The following is a 23934-nucleotide window of genomic DNA, read 5'->3' as shown; positions in this document are numbered from 1 at the left end:
GCAGCAGCAACAAGTGCCAGCATGTATTGATGTGAGGTGCTTCATAAGATTTGAACTGCTTGAGGCAGATGTGGATAAAGTCTTTTTCCTGGGCATAGCGTGGATGTTACATAAACATTCTTGCCTTTAATTAAAATGAACGAGAAGTAGTACCGGTACTCCCAGTTTGAGGACGCTACCTTTGAATTTCCCTGGCTCGTCGCCATTGTCACTGTCTTGTTGTGTCTGGCAGTCAGCGTGTGCAGCGAGAAAGCGTGAGCAGGGCATGATCTGCCCACCAAGCCAATCATCATCGCATTTGCAACGGTGTCATCATCCCCACCCCTGCTCTCTCCAGGCAGCTGATGTTTGGCCAAAACCTGACACTTTGCGCTTCATTCAACCAAATTGTAGTAACGAGCCACTTCACATTCTCAGTAACGGCAACGGTGTTGCAACGATGGGAAAAGTAATTAATTAGATTACTCGTTACTGAAAAAAATAATGTCGTTAGTAATGCCGTTATCCTCTAAAGCCATCATTACCAACACTGGTCCTGAGCGTGATGCCCTCCTCATCAGCGCAGTACCTGAAAATGCAGGTAGTGGTAGGTTACCACTAAGATAAATGGTTAAGAACAAAAGATCTACAGTTCGACTCAGGGAATGAAAAGAGCCAATGTTTAGAAACACGCAAGACAGTATTTGCAGTGAACAATTAGTGTATTATATTTCTCAGTGTACCGGGTTATATGTACAATATATACAACAGTTGCATGCACACAAAATAACCCTTTAAAATAATGAATAGGGTTCAGTCGTTCTGGAAGGTTCAGTGAATGGGGGCAGGCTATAGAGCCTCCTACCGCACAGGCAGAGTTTTGACAGTCAGAGTATGTCTCAGTTCTAGGCCTTGAGCAGCTCACCATCCGGATGTAATCACAGCTTTAATTAATCAAGGGGAAAAGACAAAGGGCAAAGGGACCTGGCCTGTGTAAGGCAGTTACATAACCTCACAATACTTTAGACTCAGGGTAAAAAAATACTTCAGACATAGAGAAACTAAATTGAAGACGGTAATATGGAATTAATGGAGTGGGGTTACAACTAGGGTTGCCACCTTTCAGAAATGAAAATAAGGGACGCCCAGCACAGCTCCTCCGGGCCATGACCACTACTGCATGTGGGGCGCCTGCAGGAGTGGTTTTATTTTCTGCGAGAGTTTTTAGTAAAGGGGTGATTAAGCAATTAGTCATACTTAAATCTTGAAATCAGGTGAAGTCAGGTCATCCAAACAGTTAAACCAAGATCAAGGTCACATATATTTCTATAGCACATATAAACTGAATGTGAACTGAAGTGCCAAAGTGCTTTACACAAATATTAATAAAAGTGCCATGAAAATAAAAAAAGTCATAAAATAAGAATAAAAGTACCATAAAATAAGAACAGTAAAATAAAAAGTGTGCAAAAGCTATCACACATAAACAATACAGGAATCCACAGGAAATATCAAGTCTGGTTCACAGCAGGACCAAGAGGACCAAAGGCCAAGGAGAAAAAATTATTTTTTAAGGAAGACTTTGTCACAGTTTATGTATTGTTAATCTTGTTTAAGGTCTTTTGTCATGTTTTTGGTTATGTTTTTCCCCTGTCACTTCGTCTCACTCATGTCACCTGTTTCATTGTCCTCAGCTGCACGTCATAACTAATCACTCCCTCCTCAGTATTTAGTTTCCTGGTTCACCCATGTTCAGGGCGGAATCCTCACTTTCACTACCCTTCATGCTACAATCACTAGTTAAGTCAAGTCTCTGTTCTCATAGTCATAGTTTTGTCTTGCTTTGTTTTTCATAGTCTTGTTAAGTTTCTATAGTTAAGTATTTTTGATTATCCGGCTCAGCCGAGCTTTATGTTTTTGCCTTGCTCCCTGTTTTTTGTTCATTGGGAATAAACCTTTTGATTTTGAAGAACTGCATCTGGGTCCTACCTCACCACCACTCCTGACAGACTTAAATGACTTCAACGATGCGGCATGTCGAATACAAAGTGGCAAGCTATTCCATAGCTTTGGAGCAGCCACTGAGAACGCTCGGGTTGCCCTTAGTTTTAAATCTGGATCTTGGGACGTCAAGCACCAGCTCATTTGATGATCTGAGGGTTCTGACTGGATCATGAATAAACCACACTAATAAAAGAATGTATATGCAATGATCACTGAACACTGTATTCCTAAAAATATGAACATTTTGACATAGAACACACATAAAACTGTACAAACATTTTTAATCAAGGAAATGTAGGCTATATATGTTAAAAATAAACATTTTCTTTTAACAATATTAATTAATTCATTAATTTATTATCTGTTTATCCATTAGTGCGATTTGTTCTTTAAATGGCCATATTTATATTGGCTAATACTACTTTGTATTAAATAATTAATAATGAATTCGACTTTAAAAATTCAAAATCCTAAATAATTAATCAAACCACAACAGTCTTCTGAAGTAGGCTCTGCTCATGCATGTACTGACATCTTCTGCAAAAGTACAACCAGATTAGATTGAATTGAATGAATCATAACATCATGTTCCATACCGTATAAGTCTCAGGAGATAATTGGGGTAGGAAGAACTGACACTGACGTTTGTGTCTTCTGCGTTCTGACTTGTCTGCAGTGTTGCTCTCTTGATGCATGTTGTCTTATGTCAGACAGCCCGCCGTGCGCCACTGACAACACACGCCTGCATATTTTGCAATTTCCCTTGTGATGATCTCAACTCATTTCTGTATTTCTGTAAGCGTTTTCGCTTAAGGGGAAACGCTGTTGATTCAGGTGTAGTGGACATTTTTAAAAGGTGCAGGTGTTGTTAGTAACTCTGGTGACAGCACCACCGGCAGGTAGCCAGGAACAGAGAACCGGAAATCCTGCGCAAATCCCGCCCATACAGTCAACGATCCTGCCACAACAATTTTGCTGCTATGAAAGTTAATAAACAAATTTCTCCACACTGGGAGGAAAACAGAAATGCTATGAACAGTTTAACCAAACAAAGACACGCTCTCCTAACGAGGCGGATTTAAACAAAGGAGGCACGATGAAATTGAACTAACTTAAAGCTCTCCTTTAACGGAGGCGACTATGAAAGGTTGCAACAAAAATCTCTCCTTGAAAACGGAGGAACCAACCAGGCTATGAAACTTACCGTGTAGAATAATAAACTATAATAAACTGTGACTAAGAACTATGAATAAATTCCAAACAAGATAGCACTGCAGGAGAATCACTCACTGCAGGCTCGTGGAATCTGTGGGTCGAAATAAGGCTGATAATGAGGCTCATGAGCGGAGACAACACACTCGCACAAGACAAGGGTTTAAGACTATTTGAACACATGAGGGACCAAGGGGAACAGGTGGAAACACTTGGGAATCAGGGAAGACAATCAGACGCCTGACACGGGAGGAAGGGCAAGATACCTTAAATGAGAGGGGAAGGTCAGTGATTCTTAAAAATAAAACAGGAAATGACGAGACAAGACATGAAACAGAACGTAAATCGTGACACTACGCCACTTACAGCACGTCCTCCAACGTCCCGTTCCAGTAAATAAGGCTTTCCTTATTTCCAGTTACTATGTGTCCCACTGGTCTATACCCATTCCAATACGTCTATGGGTTTCAGCCACTGTTGTTTCCTGCCCTTTAGAAGGAGGTTTCCTGCTCATCAGTTCAAGCCTTCATCCACTGCTGCTTCTTCCTCTGTGGGTGGAGTCTAAGAAATTGGCACCTGAAGTTGAGATCCTGAAAGTCATAAACCTTGCGGGAGTTAGACTCAAGCTCCCTCTGTCCATCCAAATGCACCTGACATTCCAGGTCTCAAGGGTCAAACTAGTCAGGAAAAAGTCCATTGGCGCCCGCTGATTCACCTTTGGCTCTACCCTGGTTCATCGATGGAGGGTTGGCCTTGTCTGTCCTGCTTGTCCCTCTAAGGCCTTGGAAAAGACTGAAGAGAAGCCATTGTCCGATGGGGATGACTAACCTACTTATGCTGGGGAAGAGGAGGCAGAGATGGACATCCTGCCAGTGGGATGCAACTGGGTCCAAACACCACCATTACATGTCTGTTTAGGCTGCAAAGCTCTCTGCCTCGTGCTTGCTGTCGCTGCTGCTCATCACTTGTGATAGTTTATGTTATCTAAACATAGTGAGACTAAATTTAAAGTTGTCCATTTTTCATCAGCTACTAATCTTTATGATATCAAATAACGCAGGTAAATGTAAAAGGTGGGAATTGATATTAAAATTGCTTGTTCTTTTTAAAATATTAGTTACGAAATACTTAACTTTTTTCCATATTCCATATATAGCTGCAATTTCAAATGCATTATTTGCCAGAAATATTTTTTCACGAACCAACAAGAAACATAAAAATAAAATAAATTTTTTCATACAATTTCTCATCATTGTGCTTCCTTTTTGATTTCACTAAATAACAGGATTGACATTGTAATAAAAACCTTGACTTTAGCTCAGTTGGTAAAGAATTTGTCTTTCAACACCATCTTTGTTTTTGTAAATGAATGACAAAAAATATGACAGCAGAGAGTTGAAGGCAGAGTCTCTAACCATAAGCAAAAAAAAGCATGCTAAAGCAAAAATTCTACTTCATGAATGAAATTTCTACTTAACCTCATTCCATCCTAAATGAGCTTTAGCCCAGAGACAGCGTCATATTAGGGTGTTGTTTATCTTGGGGAAGGAGTGGCTTAGACAGTTAAATGGCCCTCTTCCAACTATAAGTTTTTAAGACCCCTTTGTGTTTAAGGGTCCTTGCTACGACAGTAAACCCCAGATTGCCCCCAAATATGCTCAATGGTTTGTGATTATCTTGATAGAAAAATAGTCCTGCACATTTGTTGAAACCTTGTATGGGTGCTTGAGTGAATGACAAACAGACTTCAGGGATTTCAGTGAGAGCAGTTACAATTTCTGTTTTTATTCTAGTATTGCCTGAGGGCTTTGAGGTAAAAAATAATAACCATAGGTTTTTCGCTTTATTCCTTGGGAACCGAGACGTCATCATATTCTCTCAATCTTTTAAAGCAACTATGTGCAGTATATAACAAAATCCTTCCTTTTATCTTTATATTGAGAAAAATCATTCTTAGATTATTTGAGTGGGTAAAATGCACAAATTGTTCTTTCAAAAGTCTTTGTTCTGTTGTTTATCTTGTAATCTTGTGTGTGTTCAGTATAATGTACAATATTCTATGGGTCCTCAGATCAAATTAAACCATGTCTTTAATGTCAGTGTTATAAAGGTATGAAAAAATTATATTCATTACACTTAGAGTTGTTAGCGCAATCCCAATTGGCACTTTAAAGTGAACATTTAGGGCAAAATTTTTATGATGGGTCCTTAATGAGGACATCTTTAAAAGCCCTCCATGGGCCAGCAATAAACATGCAAACCTGGCGTTTTAACTGTTTTAATTACTGAAAAATTATGAGCAAGAAAAAGGCAGCGATTTCCCTCCTCCAGAGACTCTAATTTATTTCAAATCTGACTGCTGATTCTAACTGATTAGTTAAAGGATTTGATGGCAGGTGCCACTGTGTCCCAGAGCAGACGCTATCAGTCTTGCATTCCAGTCTCCACATCCCCCAGGGACTATAATACGAGAGTGCCTCCCTGTGTCCAACTTTCTGGCACATTTGATTATTCGGATCTGCATGATCACACATGGTGCTAGATCAGAGGGTGCTCCAAAAGTAATTATAATCAGGCAGAGAGCTTATGTGTTCTTATTTTACTCTGGAGAAAATTGTGGTATTTCCCACAGACAGTTTCTACAAATGCTGTTTGTACATTACACACATCTTTTATGTGAAAGATTGAAGCTACATAATTTGTCATTAAACAAATTAAGCATTTATGTTGCTTCAAGAAAACACTAACTTCTATTCTATTAAATAGATCTTGTTTTAGGCAATTCATTCAGTTTGATCATGAAAATATTTTGCAAAGCATTGCAAAATTGGGATTTTATGTGAAATTGTAGATGAATTCTGTAGTTTAAAGAAAACAGTTTATGAGAAATTTCAGGAGTAGAGACGTTTAGATATTTAACATCAATTGTCAAACAGTGATCAACATTGCGACACATGAGCAATTAGGAATTTTACAAACAACATGGCCATACTGTCAATTTATTTTTAATTTATTTAGTTTAGAAAACCTTTTCTAAACATCCTAAAAGGTTTCTAGTATTTGGTTTTATTTAGTGTGATTATTAACATATGGATAGTATCAGTACTAACTCAGACTATACAGGCTATAAACTAACATAAGATTTAAACTGTTGTTAGAAGTCTTCAATGAAATTTTGGAAAATAATAATAATTTTAATGAAAGGTTTAGTAAAAACCATGGTTAATTCTAATAGCTCTATTTTCATTATGATCACCTTGTCATATTTGTACTAAATAACAAACAAATAAACTTTTTTTTCCCATATTCTGCAGTCATGTTTTCTCTCCTCTTCAGCACTATTCTGTTGCAAATCAGTGCATTATTACACACAGACACTTATCATTGTACACAATTCTTCAGTTACCAGGAGTTGTGGTACATAAAAAACCTTCTACAAATAATTACTGACTAATTATGATAATAACACTCAAAGGAAGAATGCACATGCACCAACGATCAATTGATAAAATTAACAGATTTCTTTAATTCATAACTCCAACCTTCCATCCCCCAGGAAATAAATATTTAAGAGAATAATTTAGTTATATTTTGTAAGTTTTACAACGTCTGTACATGATTGCTGTTTTCATTAAATCCACAATAAGGGAAGCAACATCAATTTGTTTGTTAGAGGAACAAAAGCAAGAGGGGAGGGAGTTAAACACTTTTACAGAAGCAGCATAATTGGGAATAACTATGTACAGTACAAACCATTCATACAAATTAGACTAAGATATCTAATTCAATACTTGACATTTGATATATCAAATTAAAATGAGCAAGCTCATCCTCACAAACTACTCACTGATCAATCAGTTAGGCAGTCAGACATTCAGTAAGCCCAGTCATGTATCAATTATCCAGCCAACTCAATATTGGCATTCACAAAAGAAAATACAGACATCAACTGAGGATTGACAGTGTTACAGTACACATTTTGAGACTATACCGACAGGGAAACACCTCTTCAGTCCCAGTTCACCCCTATGTAGGTAAGACAATAATCTGACAATACTCAGATTTCTAACAGCTCCAACCTCACATTTGAATCTTCACTGTCTTTGTCAGTTGCTTTTGTGGGTTTTTTAAAAAAACGTCTGAGGATTATTTCTGTTATTATTTTCAAGTTAGGGTATCCTTTTGTTTTCTAGTTTTTCAAGAAAAAGAGCGGAGCATAAATAGCACAGCAGAGGAAATCAGTCCATATTTTGTTCTCCAAACAGTTAATGCACAGTGTAAGAAAAATGCTAAGTGAAAACAAAATGGGAATGGAAGTGATAAATAAAACATAAAGCAAAGTTTAACAGTCACATAACGGACTAATAAGCCCCTAAGAACTAACCATGGTTCAGTGGGGACAAACTTCATTTAAAACGTTAATGGAAAACCATCATTGTTATCACATAGTTTTTCAAGGTCAATTTAAAACATCCTACAATATTATATACCATTTCTAACAGTTAGAAGTAAATTCAGAACATTGATAAAGGAAAAATTATTTGAGATGGCAGAATGTTTTGTTGAAGGACATTATGGCTATTAAACACATTTCTCAGTGATGGAACCTCCAGATTGCATTTCACTTAACTGCTGTGGTATATATGCAATGCAGGAACATCAGCCAGAAGGGAAGTAGGGAGTGTCACTGTGGTAGTTGTAGTCTGGGCACACTTTCTGCACCAGTTTGTAGTCGGTGCTGTAGAAGGAAATGAAGATGCAGATAACTTTAAAAGGTTTAGAGCAAAGCCAGGAGACATGGCTCTGGGTTTGCTCCTGGTAGCAGGTCTTGGATGGGTCAAAATTGCAGAGTGTGTTCTTTGCACCCTTCTCCACTTTCTCGAACTCTATACGGCAGTTGAAAGACTTTGAGTCCTTTGCATCAATGACCGACTGCTGCGCTGCCACATCAAACTCCACTATCTTGGTTGGAGGAACCAGGCTAACAGATACATTGCCCTGCCCTGTGGAGTTGTGGCGGAAGTATACACTGAAGGTGCCATTGCCATGATCCACAATTTTGCCATTGATCAACAGGTTGAGTTTGACTGTCTTTATGTTGGAGTGGAAATCCCCCCAGCCGAACATCTTCTTAAACTTTCCTGTCTTAACCATGGGCCGCCGTTTAGCTCGTGGCCGTGAGTCCTGCAGGTCCGTGGAGTTCCTCAGCCAATCCCACAGGTCCTGTTCCGAATAGGGCTCAGGAGTGTCATAGCGAAGGTCCAAGGCTGTGTTGTTCTCTTTGCCATGCAGAGTCTGTGACAGCAGTCGACTGATGGACATTTCTTTACTGTTTTCAGTCCATATATGCTTTATAGTAGACTTTGGGCTTCCTGACCTTAGAATGTCTGACCTTGAGGCTTCAACACCTTTAACCTGAGGAAGAGAGTAAAACACATCTGTCAACTGGTGCGTAATGTTTGTAAATCAATATTCACAGGTAAATTAAAACTATATAAAGCCCTGCAATCACTGGAGGTCTCCAAAAAGATAAAATTACAAATGAGATATTCTCTTTTACACATTGTCAGAATGTAAACAATTCATAACCTCAGTGTTTGGTATCTATTAGTCGTCTTTGCCATCACTATCTTACAGGTTTGTAATGTCCATTTAATTTATGATTTGGTACAAATTAGAGATGAAAATTAGATGAATTTGTTTTGAAAGTATTTTCTATTATATTATATTGTACAACCTAACATTCACCAGTCCTTAAAAAAGAAGTAAAAATTTCAGAAAGGATTACAGATATAACACAAACTTTTTAAGGACTGAATATTCTGGATTGGTAAAACATGCCTCAAAATCATTGTTGTCATTAATGTTCTAATCAATGTCAATTTTTTGCAGGTCAAGTTCAGGAAGAAAATATGGAATTACTCAGTCATGAGTAATTCCCTGGTCTGGTTTTATGGTGTTTGTTGTCACTTCTTTCCTGTCCTTTCAAACCTCAGTTGAGTCTGGTTCTGCTAGAGGCTTCTTCCTGTAAAAGGGAGATTTTTCTTTCCACAGTCGCCTTGTGCATGCTCAATATGGGAAATTGGATTGAAGGGAAGATGATCTCCTTAGCTAGGATACTTTCTTTTAATTGGCTCTGTATTTATGAATTGGACTAATTTGGAAGGTAATTTGATTGGATTAAGATTGCATTCCAATTAACTGGATTATAATCTTTGAAATGCCCTGAGATGACATTTGTTATGATTTGGCACTATATAAATAAAACTGAATTGAAATAAGATCTGTACGCCTTCATATCTTATCCAAACTGAACGACAGCAGAGGTGGGGATCACTTTATCTTGTGTCCCACCAAAATTATTAGAGTACAAGGGTCTGCAGTCCTCATAAATCATTTCACAAATTTGACCCATTAATTATTTGGTTTTCCAGTTGAATTAATTATAGTGCGATGCTGTCAAAACCCAATCTTCTTTTTATATACTCTGATTGGGACCGATAGCTCTCTACTAGCTGACAGAGGCAAAGCAATACAGAGCTGCTGAATTGCTAAGTAATAAGACCACCTATGAGTCTCTGAAGAGGAACCAAATAAGCAGTTATAAGAAGTCACAGACTACCTAATTCATTCATCCATCCATCCATCCATTTTCTATACCGTCAATCCGTTAGCAGGTGGGCTGGAGCCTATCCCAGCAGTCATCGGGCGAAAGGCGGGGTACACCCTGGACAGGTTGCCAGTCCATCACAGGGCCACATAGAGACAAACGAGACAAACAACCATGCGCGCTCACATTCACTCCTACGGACAATTTGGAGTCACAAATTAACCTGATATGCATGTTTTTGGATGGTGGGAGGAAGCCAGAGTACCCGGAGAGAACCCACGCATACACGGGGAGAACATGCAAACTCCACACAGAAAGGCCCCAGGAACCCTCTTGCTGTGAGGTGACGGTGCTAACCGCCACACCACCGTGCAGCCCCTTTATTGGCACAGAAGTGTTGTCTAAATTTAATTAAGTTTTGTTTAGAGATATGTCATCTCAAGACACTTTAAAGATACAGTTCAATTCAAGCAAATCCTAATTCATTTGATTGCAATTAAATGAAATCCAATTAATTAATAACCAAATCAGTCCAAGTCATATAATCCCAATTCAAAAAGAAAAGTTGCCTTGCAAAGGAATGTAATGGAAAATTCATTCTTATGTGCACTGTATTGAGTGTTATTGTGTATAACCTGCAAATGACCTAGCTGCAAGGTACCACCCTGTCCTGTTTTCTTAAATTCCTCTTTACAATGGTAGGCTTATTATAATGAGATAGGTGCACTTTAAGGGGGGAATGGGTGAGGCTGATATTTACGACTGTATCTGGGTTACCTCAACTGATGGTTAGGAAGGAAAGGCAGAAGAAGAATCAACTATACCCAAAGAGAGATGATGTGACAAGTAGGCAATATAATGGAGTGTCTTTGCCTCAGTGGTCAGAGCAACTCTGTATTTTGTACTGCGTTGTTCTCTCTTGCAAGATATTATTAATAAAGACATCTTATCTCCTCAGAAAATAACTGACTCTGTGCCTTACTAAAATTTCCCGAAGGACTTTCTACCACCTATTTTACATACAGTGACTGCAGCTGCGCCATTGATTCTCCAGTGTCCCACATCATGGCTAATCACATGATGGAAGAAGTGAAAAGAAGAGCTCAAACAAGGTAAAAGCAACAAGGCATTTGATATATGTGGATGATATCTGGGTGTTTGGGGTGGAACATTAAGATTTTAATTTGTTCTCCCATGCTGACAGATGAGATTGTCCACACAGGCAGCTGCATGAAATGTGCATCTCAGTTGTTGCTTGGACCATGATGCAGCCACATGTCCTCTTGAGTTTCGGAGTGGTGCCTATTTTTCATGCATGAGGTATGACAAGTGCCAAGGAAGGGGTTTTCAGCACAGTAAAAATGCTGCAAAACATTTGTTGGTCATCACATTGATCTCATATCAGCAAGAGCATGGAAGCATACGACCCATATAAGGCAATTAATTAATTACAGGGTGCTGCTTTGAAAAAACTAACAAACACTAGTATCAGTCTTACCCTTAGCAAAAAGTAGTATACTTGAAGTTAATTTTATTATGTATGCTTGAGTATAAGTATAGCAAGTATACTATGGACCATGTACTTGTAGTGTACTAGAAAGTACACTAATTTAATACTTCTTAAATTACCAGACTAAATTGGAATATTTTTAAGTTAATTAAAGTATACTTTCAAGTATACAACAAGTACACTCATCTGTATACTACTAGTGTACAATGTATACACTTTCAGTTCACATTTTAGTTTATTGAAGTATACTTTAAGTATATTTTTATGAACTTAGAATTACTAAAACTAAAAAAATACTATTTTACTAATTGTTATAAATGAAGTATACTTGTAAGGCGGTCTTGCCTAAGGACCCCTACTGGAGGTAGTACCTTTAATGCAGGGGATATGAACCCAGGTCACCCCATGAAAGGTGGAAATCTTTCAACAAGTTTCATGTTTATATAACATTTAAAAAAATACCTGTCTGAAGGATGTGGCCATGGCGGGGCAGCGAAGATCGTGTTATGGCGTTTTTGGATTAAAAGTGTTATCATCATCGCAATGTCATGAAACCTGGCACACATGTCCACACTGACGACCTCATACGTATGTAAATAATATTATTTGTGGCAAAATGGCTGTGTAGCGCCCCCTAAAAACTTTCAAAATACCCCTGCCATTGGGCTTAGTTTTTCGTAGGCTGGAGAAATTCGGTACAAGCCTTTGTGGTGCCCAGGCGCACAAAAACACCTCTAGAAATCATGGCGCTGGGGCCACAGCGAGTCGGCCATCTTGAATTGAACGTGCAAATTAGTACCGAACTCCTTCTACAGATTTAATGCTACTGGGTTCAAAGTTGTTGTGCTTACTCTTCAGCCATGGGGGATAAACAGTTGTGATCAGATTTTCCAAATTCTAAAAGGTGTGTCCGTGGCAGACCCTCAAACTTTGACGACTTACCACTGCTCGCCACAAAACACAAAGTCACTCATAACTTTTGCATACATTGTATGATCTTCACCAAACATCATAGGCTTGCCCGGGACTCCAGCCTGACTGCGTACATATATGTATACTGACATGCAACAATAGCGCCACCTGCTGGTGGTTGGAAATGTCAGTCTGTTTCCACACCTCACATTTGATCGAACTCCTCCTACAGATTTAATGTTAACGGCTTCAAATTTGGTGTGCTTACTCTTCAGCCATGGGGGATTAAAAGTTGACTTTTCCAAAGTCTGACGGCTTTGTCCGTGGAAGGGCGGCGAAGGTTGTTTTATGGCGTTTGTGGTTTGATAGCCATATCATCATCTCAAGGTCATGAAACTTGGCACAAACGATCAAACTCTAGCCTGACTGCGTACATATATGTATACTGACATTCAACTGTAGCGCCACCTACTGGTGGTTGGAAACGTCACTTTGTTTACACACTTTGCATATAATCGAACTCCTCCTACAGATTTAATATTAACGGCTTCAAACTTGGTCAGATTACTCTCCTGCCATGGGGGATTAAAAGTTGGGAGAATTTTTTTCCAAACTCTAAACTCTGTGGGCATGGCCGGGCACCGAAGATCGTGTGATGGCGTTTTTGGGCTGAAAGCCATATCATCATCGCAAGGATCATGAAACACACATCCATGCTGACGACTTCGAATGTATGTAAAGAATAACGTGTGTGGCCGGAGCAAAATGCCTCTGCAGCGCCCCCCTACAAATTTTCTAAATATCCCTGCCATTGGGCTTAGATTTGCATAGGCATACAAAATTTGGTACATGCCTTCATCATGACCAGCCGCACAAAAAAGCCTCATGGCGTCACGGTGCACTTGGTAGTACACAGGTAGCCATTTTCACTGAAAAATGCAAACTGGTGCCATTTTGCCTGTTTCCACACCTTGCATATGATTGAACTCCTGCAGATTTCATGGGTACGGTTTCAAACTTCTTCAGGTTACTCTTGAGTCATGGGGGATTAAAAGTTAGGAGAATCTTTTCCAAAGTCTGAAGGGTGTGGCCGTGGCCAGGCGGCAAAGATCGTGTGATGGCTTTTGTGGGTTGAAAGCCATACCATTATCGCGAGGTCATGAAGCTTGGCACACACGTCCACAGTGACAATCTTGAACATATATAAAGAATATCGTGTGTCGCCAGAGAAAAATGCCTCTGTAGTGCCCCCTACTAATTTTAAGAAACCCTGATGATGATGTCTTGATATACATGGGATTCTCAGCCCGCGTCCAATTCCAACCCAGACGTACGCACTTGTTCAGGCCCGATCATCGCTGCTCTCAGCTTTGATTCTTCTTTTTTCTTTCCTAAATTAATTGTTTGTTTGGGTATGAACATGCTCAAAAACTTACGAAATGCCTATGCCGCCAAGGGAATGCATAAAATGATGTACTTCTGGGTTTGTACATTTTTAGGGAAAAATGACTCCACAGCGCCATCTTTTGTGTTAGCCCTGTAATTATAGCACCTGGATTTTCACGAAACTTGGCAATCATTTAAAACACATTAAGACTAACAAAAAATCCTTGGAGCAATGTCCCAAACCCAAGAGGAAGTTGGCCATTTTGGTTCAGAGAGGTTATGTTGGTGTTTTGCAAACATAACATTTCAACAAACTCCTCCAGGACACCTGACCAAATAGCTTTATGCGGTAAAAACATGATTAAAAGTGATAAAGCTTTGTTGTAAAGCATTGGGTCTGCTTGATGTTTCACCATGAAACAGGAAGTTGACATATCTGCCACATTTTACATCCAAAGTGCACAAAATATCACACATATGGAGTCTCAATTACTCTGGAAAGATAGTTTAATAATGTATAAGAAAGCACTTCGTAAAGCTAGAACTGCTGATTATTCATCATTGATAGAAGAGAATAAGAATAATCCCAGGTTTCTTTTCAGCACTGTTGCCAGGCTGACAAAGAGTCTGAGCTCTGTTGAGCTATGCATTCCTTTAACTCTGATGATGATGCAGTGATGATTTCATGAGATTCTTTATCAATAAAATTGTTTCTATCAGAGAGAAGATTAATGGAATCCTTCCCACTGTTATCACTGATGTATCATCAAGTAGAGCAGCTTTAGAAGTATCTTTAGAACCTGATTTGTATTTAGACAGCTTCTGCCCAGTTGGTCTTTCTGAGCTAACAACAGCAATAGTCTCTTCTAAACCATCAACTTGTATGTTAGACCCAATCCCAACCAGACTGTTCAAGGAGGTTTTCCCCTTAATTGACACTTCCATATTGGATTTGATCAATCGGTCTTTGTTGACAGGATATGTACCTCAAACTTTTAAGGTTGCTGTAATTAAACCTTTACTTAAAAAACCTACTCTTGATTCAGAAGTGTTGGCTAATTATCGACCTACATCCAATCTCCCTTTTTTGTCGAAAGTTCTTGAAAAAATAGTTGCAGTTCAACTTTGTGATCATTTACATAGAAATAATCTGTTTGAAGAGCTTCAGTCAGGATTCAGAGTGCATCATAGCACAGAAACAGCACTGGTGAAAGTTACCAATGATCTCCTCTTAGCCTCTGATAGCGGACTTGTTTCTGTGCTTGTCCTGTTGGATCTCAGTGCTGCATTTGATACGATCGATTACAGCATTCTGTTACAGAGACTTGAACATGTTATTGGGATTAAAGGAACTGCATTAGGCTGGTTTAAATCACATTTATCTGATAGATTCTAGTTTGTTCTTGTAAATGAAGAATCTTCCTCACACATTGGAGTAAGTCATGGAGTTCCTCAGGGTTCTGTGCTTGGACCAATTATTTTTACTTACATGCTTCCATTAGGTAATAACCTAACATGGCAAAAATTTCCATTGTTATGCTGATGATACTCAGCTGTACTTATCTATGAAACCAGATGAAACCAATAGGTTGGTCAGACTACAAGCCTGTCTTAAAGACATAAAGACCTGGATGACTCAGAACTGTCTGCTTTTAAATTCAGACAAAACTGAAGTTGTTCTCTTTGGACCTGAGCGCTTCAGCGAGAAATTGTCTAGTTATATAGTTACTCTAGATGGTATTTCCTTGGCTTCTAGTTCTACAGTGAGGAACCTTGGAGTTATTTTTGACCAGAATTTATCATTTGACGCACATATAAAACTGGTTTCTAGGACTACCTTCTTTCACCTTCGTAATATTGCTAAAATCAGGAACATCCTGTCTCAGGGTGATGCAGAGAAAAGAGAAACTAGTTCATGCATTTGTTACTTCAAGATTGGACTACTGTAATTCCTTATTATTGGGCTGTCCCATATTTTCTCTGAAAAGCCTCCAACTGATCCAAAATGCTGCAGCCAGAGTTCTGATGAGAACTAATAGGAGAGATCATGTTTCTCCTGTTTTAGCTTCTCTTCATTGGCTCCCTGTTAAATTCAGAATAGAATTTAAGATTCTTCTCCTCACATATAAAGCTCTTAATGACTGAGCTCCATCATATCTTAAAGATCTCATTGTAAGATATTTTCCTAACAGAGCACTTCGCTCCCAAACTGCAGGTTTACTTGTTGTTCCCAGAGTTTTTAAAAGTAGAATGGGAGGTAGAGCCTTCAGTTATCAGGCCCCTCTCTTGTGGAATAAGCTGCCAGTAAATGTCCGGGAAGCAGACACCCTTTCCACTTTTAAGATTAGGCTTAAAACTTTCCTTTTTGATAAAGCTTATAGTTAGGGATGGCTCAGGTAATCTGCTGCTATAGGCTTAGACTGCTGGGGGACCTCATCTGTCACACCTTTCCTCACTTTGCTCTCTTTTTCCCCGTGTTTAATTTCTCAAATGATTTTATGTACATGTGACATTATTGTGGTTATTAACTTGTGTTTCACTGTTCCAACAGGTATCCTTTGAATAATGTTATGGTGTTTTTCCCCCCTCTTTTCCCTCTTTTCTGTCTTCTCAAACCCCAGCTGGTTGAGGCGGATGGCCACCCTTCCTGAGTCTGGTTCTGCCAGAGGTTTCTTCCTGCTAAAAGGGAGTTGTTCCTTTCCACAGTCGCCACAGGCATGCTCATGACGGGAGATTGAACTGAAGACAAGTTTCGGTGCAATCTGTTGGTTTCCTTAGCTAGGATATTATTTTTTGAATTGGCTCTATATGAATTATTTGGATTATGATTACAATGAATTGAATTCCAATTGGCTTGAATTGGACTATATTATTTAAGTGCCTTGAGATGACAATTGTTGTAATTTGGCGCTATATAAATAAAATTGAATTGAATTGAATTGAACATATTATCACACTCAGCTCCTGTGCAGATTTACACGACAATATGTTAATGTTTTACGCATTTAGCATAACCTTTTATCTGATGCGACTTACAAATGAGGATATAACATTACCGCCAACATCAAAGCTTACAATAAACTACATAGAAGGAAACCACCAGTTTTAACCAAAGTGCTTAATGGAACAGCTCATATCTATTTGAATGCTCTCATGAAGACTCGGTCTCTCCGGTCGTCAGAGGATTGTCATCTAGCTGTGCCTACACCAAGCTCAAGACAATCCAGACTCTCCTACCGGGCGCTACCAGAACAGGGGCGTCCCTATCTATCTTCAAGAAACTCTTGAAGACCCAGCTTTTCAGAGATCATATCCTATCTCTAGCACTTACCCTATACTTCGCTACTGCACTTTCTCTTTCTGTATTTCCCTTGATGTCTGCACTCTATGTCTACACTGTCACCTCTGACAGAGCCTGACTAGTGGTTTTCCTTCTTTGGCTCTTATTGCTGGCTTTGGTGTTAACTGTAATGTTATATCCTCGTTTGTAAGTTGCTTTGAATAAAATCATCTGACAAATGCATAAACATAAAGAATGAAGGTCTGAGCACAACGTGGTGTATAAATAAATCTTTTACACAAGACAACAAATACAGTTATGTAGAAAGAGAGGAGGACCATTTGAGGGTTAGAGCTACAATGTAGAATAAATATGATAATTGATGACAATTACATACTTGGCATGAGGGCAAATAACTGTCAGTTAAGTGAAAGACAAAACTTAGAGCTCGCAAGCTTGACACTCACGAAGAGTTTATTAGAATTATTTATCAATCACGGTTGTTTTGTTTATTCAACTTTTCCACTTAAGGCCATCTCACTAACCATACACAAACATTCACCTCAAGACTAGTAATGACACACTTATATATAATTATCCTCACTCTATTTTTCCAAAATTTACTGCCTATGTGTGCTTGCCTTTATTTCTTATCAGTCCATTAGGGGATAGCTGTCACGATTTACATTCTGTTATATGTCTTGTCTCGTCATTTCCTGTTTTATTTTGAAATCACTAACTTTCACCTCTCGTTTCAGGTATCTTGCCCTTCCTCCCGTGTCAAGCGTCTTGTCTTCCCTGATTCCGAAGTGTTTCCACCTGTTCCCCTTGGTCCCTCATATGTTCAAATAGTCTGCGTTTCCCTTGTCTTGTGCCTGTATGTTGTCTCCGTTTGACCCTCATTACCAGCCTTGTCTTGCACCATTGTATCCACAGCCACAGTTTCCTCGAACCTAAAGCCGAGCGATCCTCCTTCAGAGCTACCTTTGTTGTAAGTTTTCGTAGTCATAGTTTATGTATTTATTACAACAGTAAGTTTCATAGCTTTGTCTTGGTTCCTCCGTTTTTGGAGAGTTATTGATTTGTAAGTTTCATAGTTCCTCCCCTAGCGGAGCGGTTTTGGGTTTTCGTTTATTGAAAGATTTTTTAGCCCTTTGTTTTTCCTCCTGAGTTGGAGAGATTTGTTTTATATCTTTCATAGCTGCACTCGTCCTCACCCAAAGTTACTGAGGAGAGTGCTTAGGATTTTCACAGCCTGTTTTTTGCTCTGTGAGGAGATCCTCATCCTGCCTTGTTGTGTTAAAGAATAAACATTCTTGAACCGACCCTGCATTTGTGTCCTGAGTCCTGAGGCCCTGACAATAGCTAAAGATGCTGTTAGTTCCAAATCATACCACTTTTTTCCCAGTAGTGATTTGATCCATGTCTGGACACATAGACGATGAACTTACACAAATGTTTTTTCTTAGCGCAAAAATCAATTTTCTAATAAAAATGTCCTATAATCTGAAACAAGCTGGTCACGTAACAGCTGACATTTCCTTCAGGTCCCTCATTTCAGTATCAGCTGTTGATTTAACATCACTTAGACGTTAGCAGACAACTTGTATGTAAACCATGTGCATGCATACAGCTGAAATTGACACTATGGCTCAGGACCTGAATAAATTAATTTTATAACCAATGAACAATAGATTAAAGAGGTACAAGCAACAGACTGACTGTTACTTGTAACAATTACTTTCCAGTTGTATCAAGTTTTACATTTTTTTTTTTAATTTCTATTTCTAAAGTACCTTAGAACTTGTGTTTGTACCAGTTAATTTTTATATATATCTATGGCATACACACAAATGCTGAACATTATTTTTGACTATAAGGTAAATATTTACCTTGCAGGCATTTTCTTGCTGTTCAGAACCACTGACACATATAAAACATTTGTCTACAAACAGCACTGACCAATAAAATTAACTAACCACAAATAGAAAACTCAAAAGAAAAAATAATTTTTTAGATTTCAAATTACAAAGAACAGGTTGTTTTTTTTCTGATCTGTAACAACAAGCAACTTATTCAGTTGTTTCCAGTCACTGTTCACACATCTCAACAAGTGCTCCTTTGAAAGAAAAAGCCATTAAACTCAGTTGCTCACAGCTATTTACACCCAGACCACACAATAGAAGTAAACTACTGGTGCAGAGCACCACTAAATCTAGGGTCTTGGAAAAAAAAAACAGTTTACCCATATGCAGAGGCTGTTGAATGGTTCAGTACTACAAGCAGACTATGACACACATTATTGGAAAATTGCTGTGTTCGTATTTGTTTGTACTGATTAATTACATTCAGACTCTGGTGTAGATTTAAGTTCAGTAATTCAGTTTACATAAATATTGACTTTTTAAAAAAGGCATACAAATAAAGGTTAAGGGCTATCTGTTTTGTAGTTCTTCATCAGATGAGATGGTGGAAATGGGGATTAAAAACAGTTCAACCTCTGAGGGCACTTTCATTTCTACTCTATTTGAAAAAGAAACAAGATAGCCCATTCTTACTGATTTATTTATCTATTTTGTTTTGGCTGAGTAATTTTAATACAGCTGACCTAGTCCAATGCTAATTGGTGAATGATTATCACTATCACAACTGTGGGGTGCCACTTAATAAATTGCTGTTGACGCCATAACATTAACTGTTGATTGATTTAATTCATTTTGATTTGTAGTATTTAGACATTTTGTGTAAATAGAACTCAGGGTAATCGTGGTAGTCGGAATACAATCCACCCGCGTGTATCTACATGTACTCAAGATTCACAGCTAGGGTGCTACAAATCCCATATTACCAACACATAATCATGTTTTAAGATTGCTTTACAACTTGGGTGTCTCTGAAAATAGCTGCCTTGACATATTGTTAATTTGCACTAACACTGGTCTTGTGAGTGAACAAAAACATCTATATTATCGTCCCATGATTTTTTTTTACATTTTCATTAATCTAAAAATGAATATAACTCCCAAATCTTAGAATGTCAAAAAGTACAAATGTTTAGAGCTTAATAATTAGATGCACAATTAACAGTTATAAAGTGAGATCAATAAATGTGACATCTAGTGTTTAAATTACAATATAGTATAATAGTATATAATAGTTAAGCATGTGAAATCCAGAACCAAATAAATATCGAGGTACCATAAATCAAAGCTGGCTTTATTTTGTCAGCACACAGATGGCCCAAATACACAACTTACTTCAATTAAAACTTGAATATAAGAGCTAAAATGGAGAAGTGTTTGGAGAGGAAAGAGGGCAACTGTTCACCTGTCATATCCACAGCTTTTTTGATCAGTGACTCTGAGCTTCCCTTCGAGCTGTTTCAATATTGAATTAATAATGGCAAATAAAGCTAAAGACTCCTCACATTCTCTTTGATAGTTCATTCTGTTTCCACTTTGGTCCCTCTCGACTAATCTTTCAGTGTCACACTTAACAAGATTTTCAGTTTGTAAAGTAAGTGGAGCAATAATTCCTCAAGCACAACCTGCCATCGTCTTTACCAACATCTCTTTGAATGCTTTTAAGCAACCACATTGCACCTTCTTCTCCTCTCAGTAAGGCATGCATTTAAGGATTAATATTTATCTGAAAGAACATATTAAACTATTCACTGTACAAATAAGAAGCTGAACTGATAGTTTGTGTGTAATGCTTGGCATTATTCTCTTTTTATAAAGACTGAACAGTTTCCACAAGTTCTACTGCTAATCATTAAATCATTCAAAATCATGAAAATTAGGTCCATGTGCACATCAACATTATCACATCGACACTACACGAAATTAAGCTCAATATAAATTCTGTCTCTATCTGTGAAGACTATTTTATTCGATGTAATCACTGTTTTTATTGGTGTGATTTTTTTTAAATGATCTCTCAGGCAGCTGAGGGGAAACACATTACTATTTTGATTTCTGTGAATGTACTGTTACATACAATGTGCTGTAAAGTGCACTGAGATTATACTGACTATGCATACATATACAGCATTAATATTGTAAAGGTCAGCCTCTTTCAGTTCTGATACTTTATGAATCAGGACTGTGCAACCAGGTGTTAAAATAAGGAAAATGTAACCATACAACACACAACGCTGGATTTAAACATTGTCAGAGTTGAGGCCTGTCTCACATCTTCTGAAAGACTGTTCCAGATTTTAGGAGCATAAAACTGAAACGCAGTCTCACCTTGTTTAGTCCTGACTCTGGACACCAGTAGGAGGCCCAGCAGGAGGCCCCTCTCATTTAGAGAGGCCAGTGTGCAGGCTGTTAAAAGTAGTCTAACCTGTTGGAGACTAATGCATGGATTAGTCTTTCTAAGTCTGGTTTAGACACTATTCCTTTGATTCTGGCAATGTTTTTTAGATGGTAAAAAGCTGCTGATGTTATTGATTTAACATGGCTGTTAAAGTTCAGGTCTGAGTCCAATATTACCCCTAGATTTCTAACTTGAGTATTAGGTTTTCGAGAGAGATTCTCAAGGTGACTGGTAACACTTTCTCTTTGTTTCTGTGGGCAACAGACAATGATTTCAGTTTTGTCTGAGTTTAGCTGGAGAAAATAGTTTTGCATCTACACACTGATCTGTTCAATGCAGTGACACAATCTACAGCCCCTGTTCTCCTGCCGTCAGTGACATGTAGATTTGAGTGTCATCTGCATAGTTGTGATAGGACACATTATAGCTGTGTATTAGCTGGCCTAATGGAAGCATGTACAGATTGATCAATAGGGGTCCCAGGAATGACCCCTGGGGCACCCCACAGGTCATATGCATTTGGTCTGAGACACAGTTACCAATTTCAACTAAATATTTCCTGTCCTCGAGAAAGGACTTGAACCAGCTTAAAGCACTACCAGAGATTCCCAGCCAGTCTTCTAACCTCTGTAATAAGATCGCATGGTCAACTGTGTCAACAGCAGCACTCAGGTCAAGCAGAACTAAGTCTGTGCTCAGGCGGATATCGTTTGTCAAATTGATCAGAGCTGTCTCAGTGCTGTGGTGGGGCCTAAAGCCTGATTGGAAAGTATCTAAAGCATTGTTTGACAGGAGAAAGTCAGTAAGCTGACTAGGACTTTGCCTAAGAATGGCAGGTTTGATATGGGCCGGTAGTTGTTCAGTACTGTGGCATCAAGATTGCTCTTCTTTAGAAGAGGCTTGATGACAGCGGTTTTTAAGGCCTTTGGAAATGTTCCTGCCTGTAGTTAGATGTTAACTAGATGAGCGAGTTGGGGTAACAAACTGCTCAGCACAGACTTTAGAAATCTAGTGGGAAAAGTGGGAAAAAAGGCAGCATGTCTATGAACTCAGACTGCAGATGATCTCTTCGACTGTTTTGTCAGTAACAGGTGTTAGATGAAAATTAACACTACATATTGGACACAATCAAGTAAAAAGATAAGTCCTATTTAGCCAACATTTGTATTAAAATAATTAAATATGTGTAATGTATAATCAGTGCAGGCATAGCAGTTCAGACTAATTAGTCATTTCTATTCACTATGACTGAGCCAGACCGTATGGATACCTTCTGACACTTACAGTCATATCAGAGTAAACAGACAAAAGTGAGACAATATGGTGACCTGAAAAAATTACCTTGACAGTTTTATGGATTCTGTAAGAAATAAATAAAAACAATATTTTGTCACCATTAAGTGCTGGAATTCAATTAACCAGGGCTGGCATACTCTCATACTCACTTAACAACAACAATTATATAACTAATGACAAAAGAAAGAGGCAAATACCATACAAACCAAGAGGTCAGAGGCAACAATAGTGACATTTCAGAACAATTAGTAAGGAAAGGGAAAATTGTTCACAGTAAATTACCATTAGTTTGTTTATTTACTCTGTTGCACCAGAGTTATGAGAGTTCTGTTGGAGTGTGAGGACATTCTTGTGAGTATTGAGAACAGCAACCCTTATGTTTAACAGTGTTTAAAGTGGACATGGCATGATAATTTCCAGTCATTAATTCTTAATCTTCGGTATCTCTAGATTATCTTTGCAGCCATCATATCCCTGCATAGTTTATAATTATTCAAGGGGGAGCTTTCATCTGGATGAAGCATCCTCCATGGATCAAGATAATTTCACTAAAGTACCTTCTGATTGGTTGAAATCCTACAGGTTTGCTGAAGTGCCAGAGAAGGAGATGATGGGGATTGATGATGATTGCTGTGTCTATAGGGAAGCTGAAAAAGGTTTACTTGCCCTTGCAACCACAAATACATTTTATTGGAGGTGTTTCCAAAACAAAAACAGAATGTCATGCTCTAATAAGTGGTGGTGGATTACTCGCTTCTTGAAGAGCAAAGACTTACGCTTGAACATGCACACTCGAGCTGGGGCGCACTAACTGAAGAATTTGACCATACAAGCAAAGTTAGGAACTATGACGTGATAGTGATAAGGTTGCTGAAAAAGACTTGAGAGTGAGAGCTCTAGACTACTGGATAAATTCAGTTCCCTCGGTACAGAAATAATAAAAGATGTGGTCATCTGCAATAGAGATACTGAACACAGTCTATTCAGATTCCATGTCCCCAAACTGTGAAAAAAATTCTCATGGAGGTGCAAGTTGAAAATGTCCTAATGTGGCCCTCCACCAGATGTTACCAGGTCTGTCCAGCAGTCTGCCTTGCCAATCTAACTGGTGCGACTCTATCAAGATCTTTGAATCACTCTTAATCTGACCACTCCCCTAAGATAAATTTGCCATGGGAGACCCTACCAGGGGCTAACGCCCCCAACAACGCAGTTCTCTGCATCATGGGCATACTCCAACATTAAGGTGGTGATTCTATAGAGGTGGCTTAACATAGTGCTTCTCATAAATATCCACTGATGGATACCATTTTCCTTAAGCAAACAAAATTTAGACCTGGTTGGTACTAGTATTTGTAGAGAACTTATTTTGTTGTTTCAAAAATCAGTTTTTGGCATCTTTTATAGTCGTACCACTTAAGATTT

General features: G+C 38.5%; 1 protein-coding gene across 1 annotated transcript in view; it reads right to left on the bottom strand.

The window, feature by feature from the left end:
* Positions 1–6661: 6661 nt before the first annotated feature.
* The window catches only part of nxph1 (neurexophilin 1), a 74405-nt gene continuing 57132 nt past the window's right edge, over positions 6662–23934 (bottom strand). The window contains exon 2 of the mRNA XM_072370752.1: positions 6662–8610. Coding sequence (XP_072226853.1) covers positions 7855–8610 — 756 coding nt within the window. The 3' untranslated portion in view covers positions 6662–7854. The remainder of the gene's footprint in view (positions 8611–23934) is intronic.

This window comes from Leuresthes tenuis, unplaced genomic scaffold (assembly GCF_036924035.1).
Source record: "Leuresthes tenuis unplaced genomic scaffold, fLeuTen1.0.hap1 SCAF_18, whole genome shotgun sequence".
Classification (NCBI taxonomy): Eukaryota; Metazoa; Chordata; class Actinopteri; order Atheriniformes; family Atherinopsidae; genus Leuresthes; species Leuresthes tenuis.
Note: the sequence above shows the minus strand (reverse complement) of the source record. Positions and strands in the feature narration are given on the sequence as shown.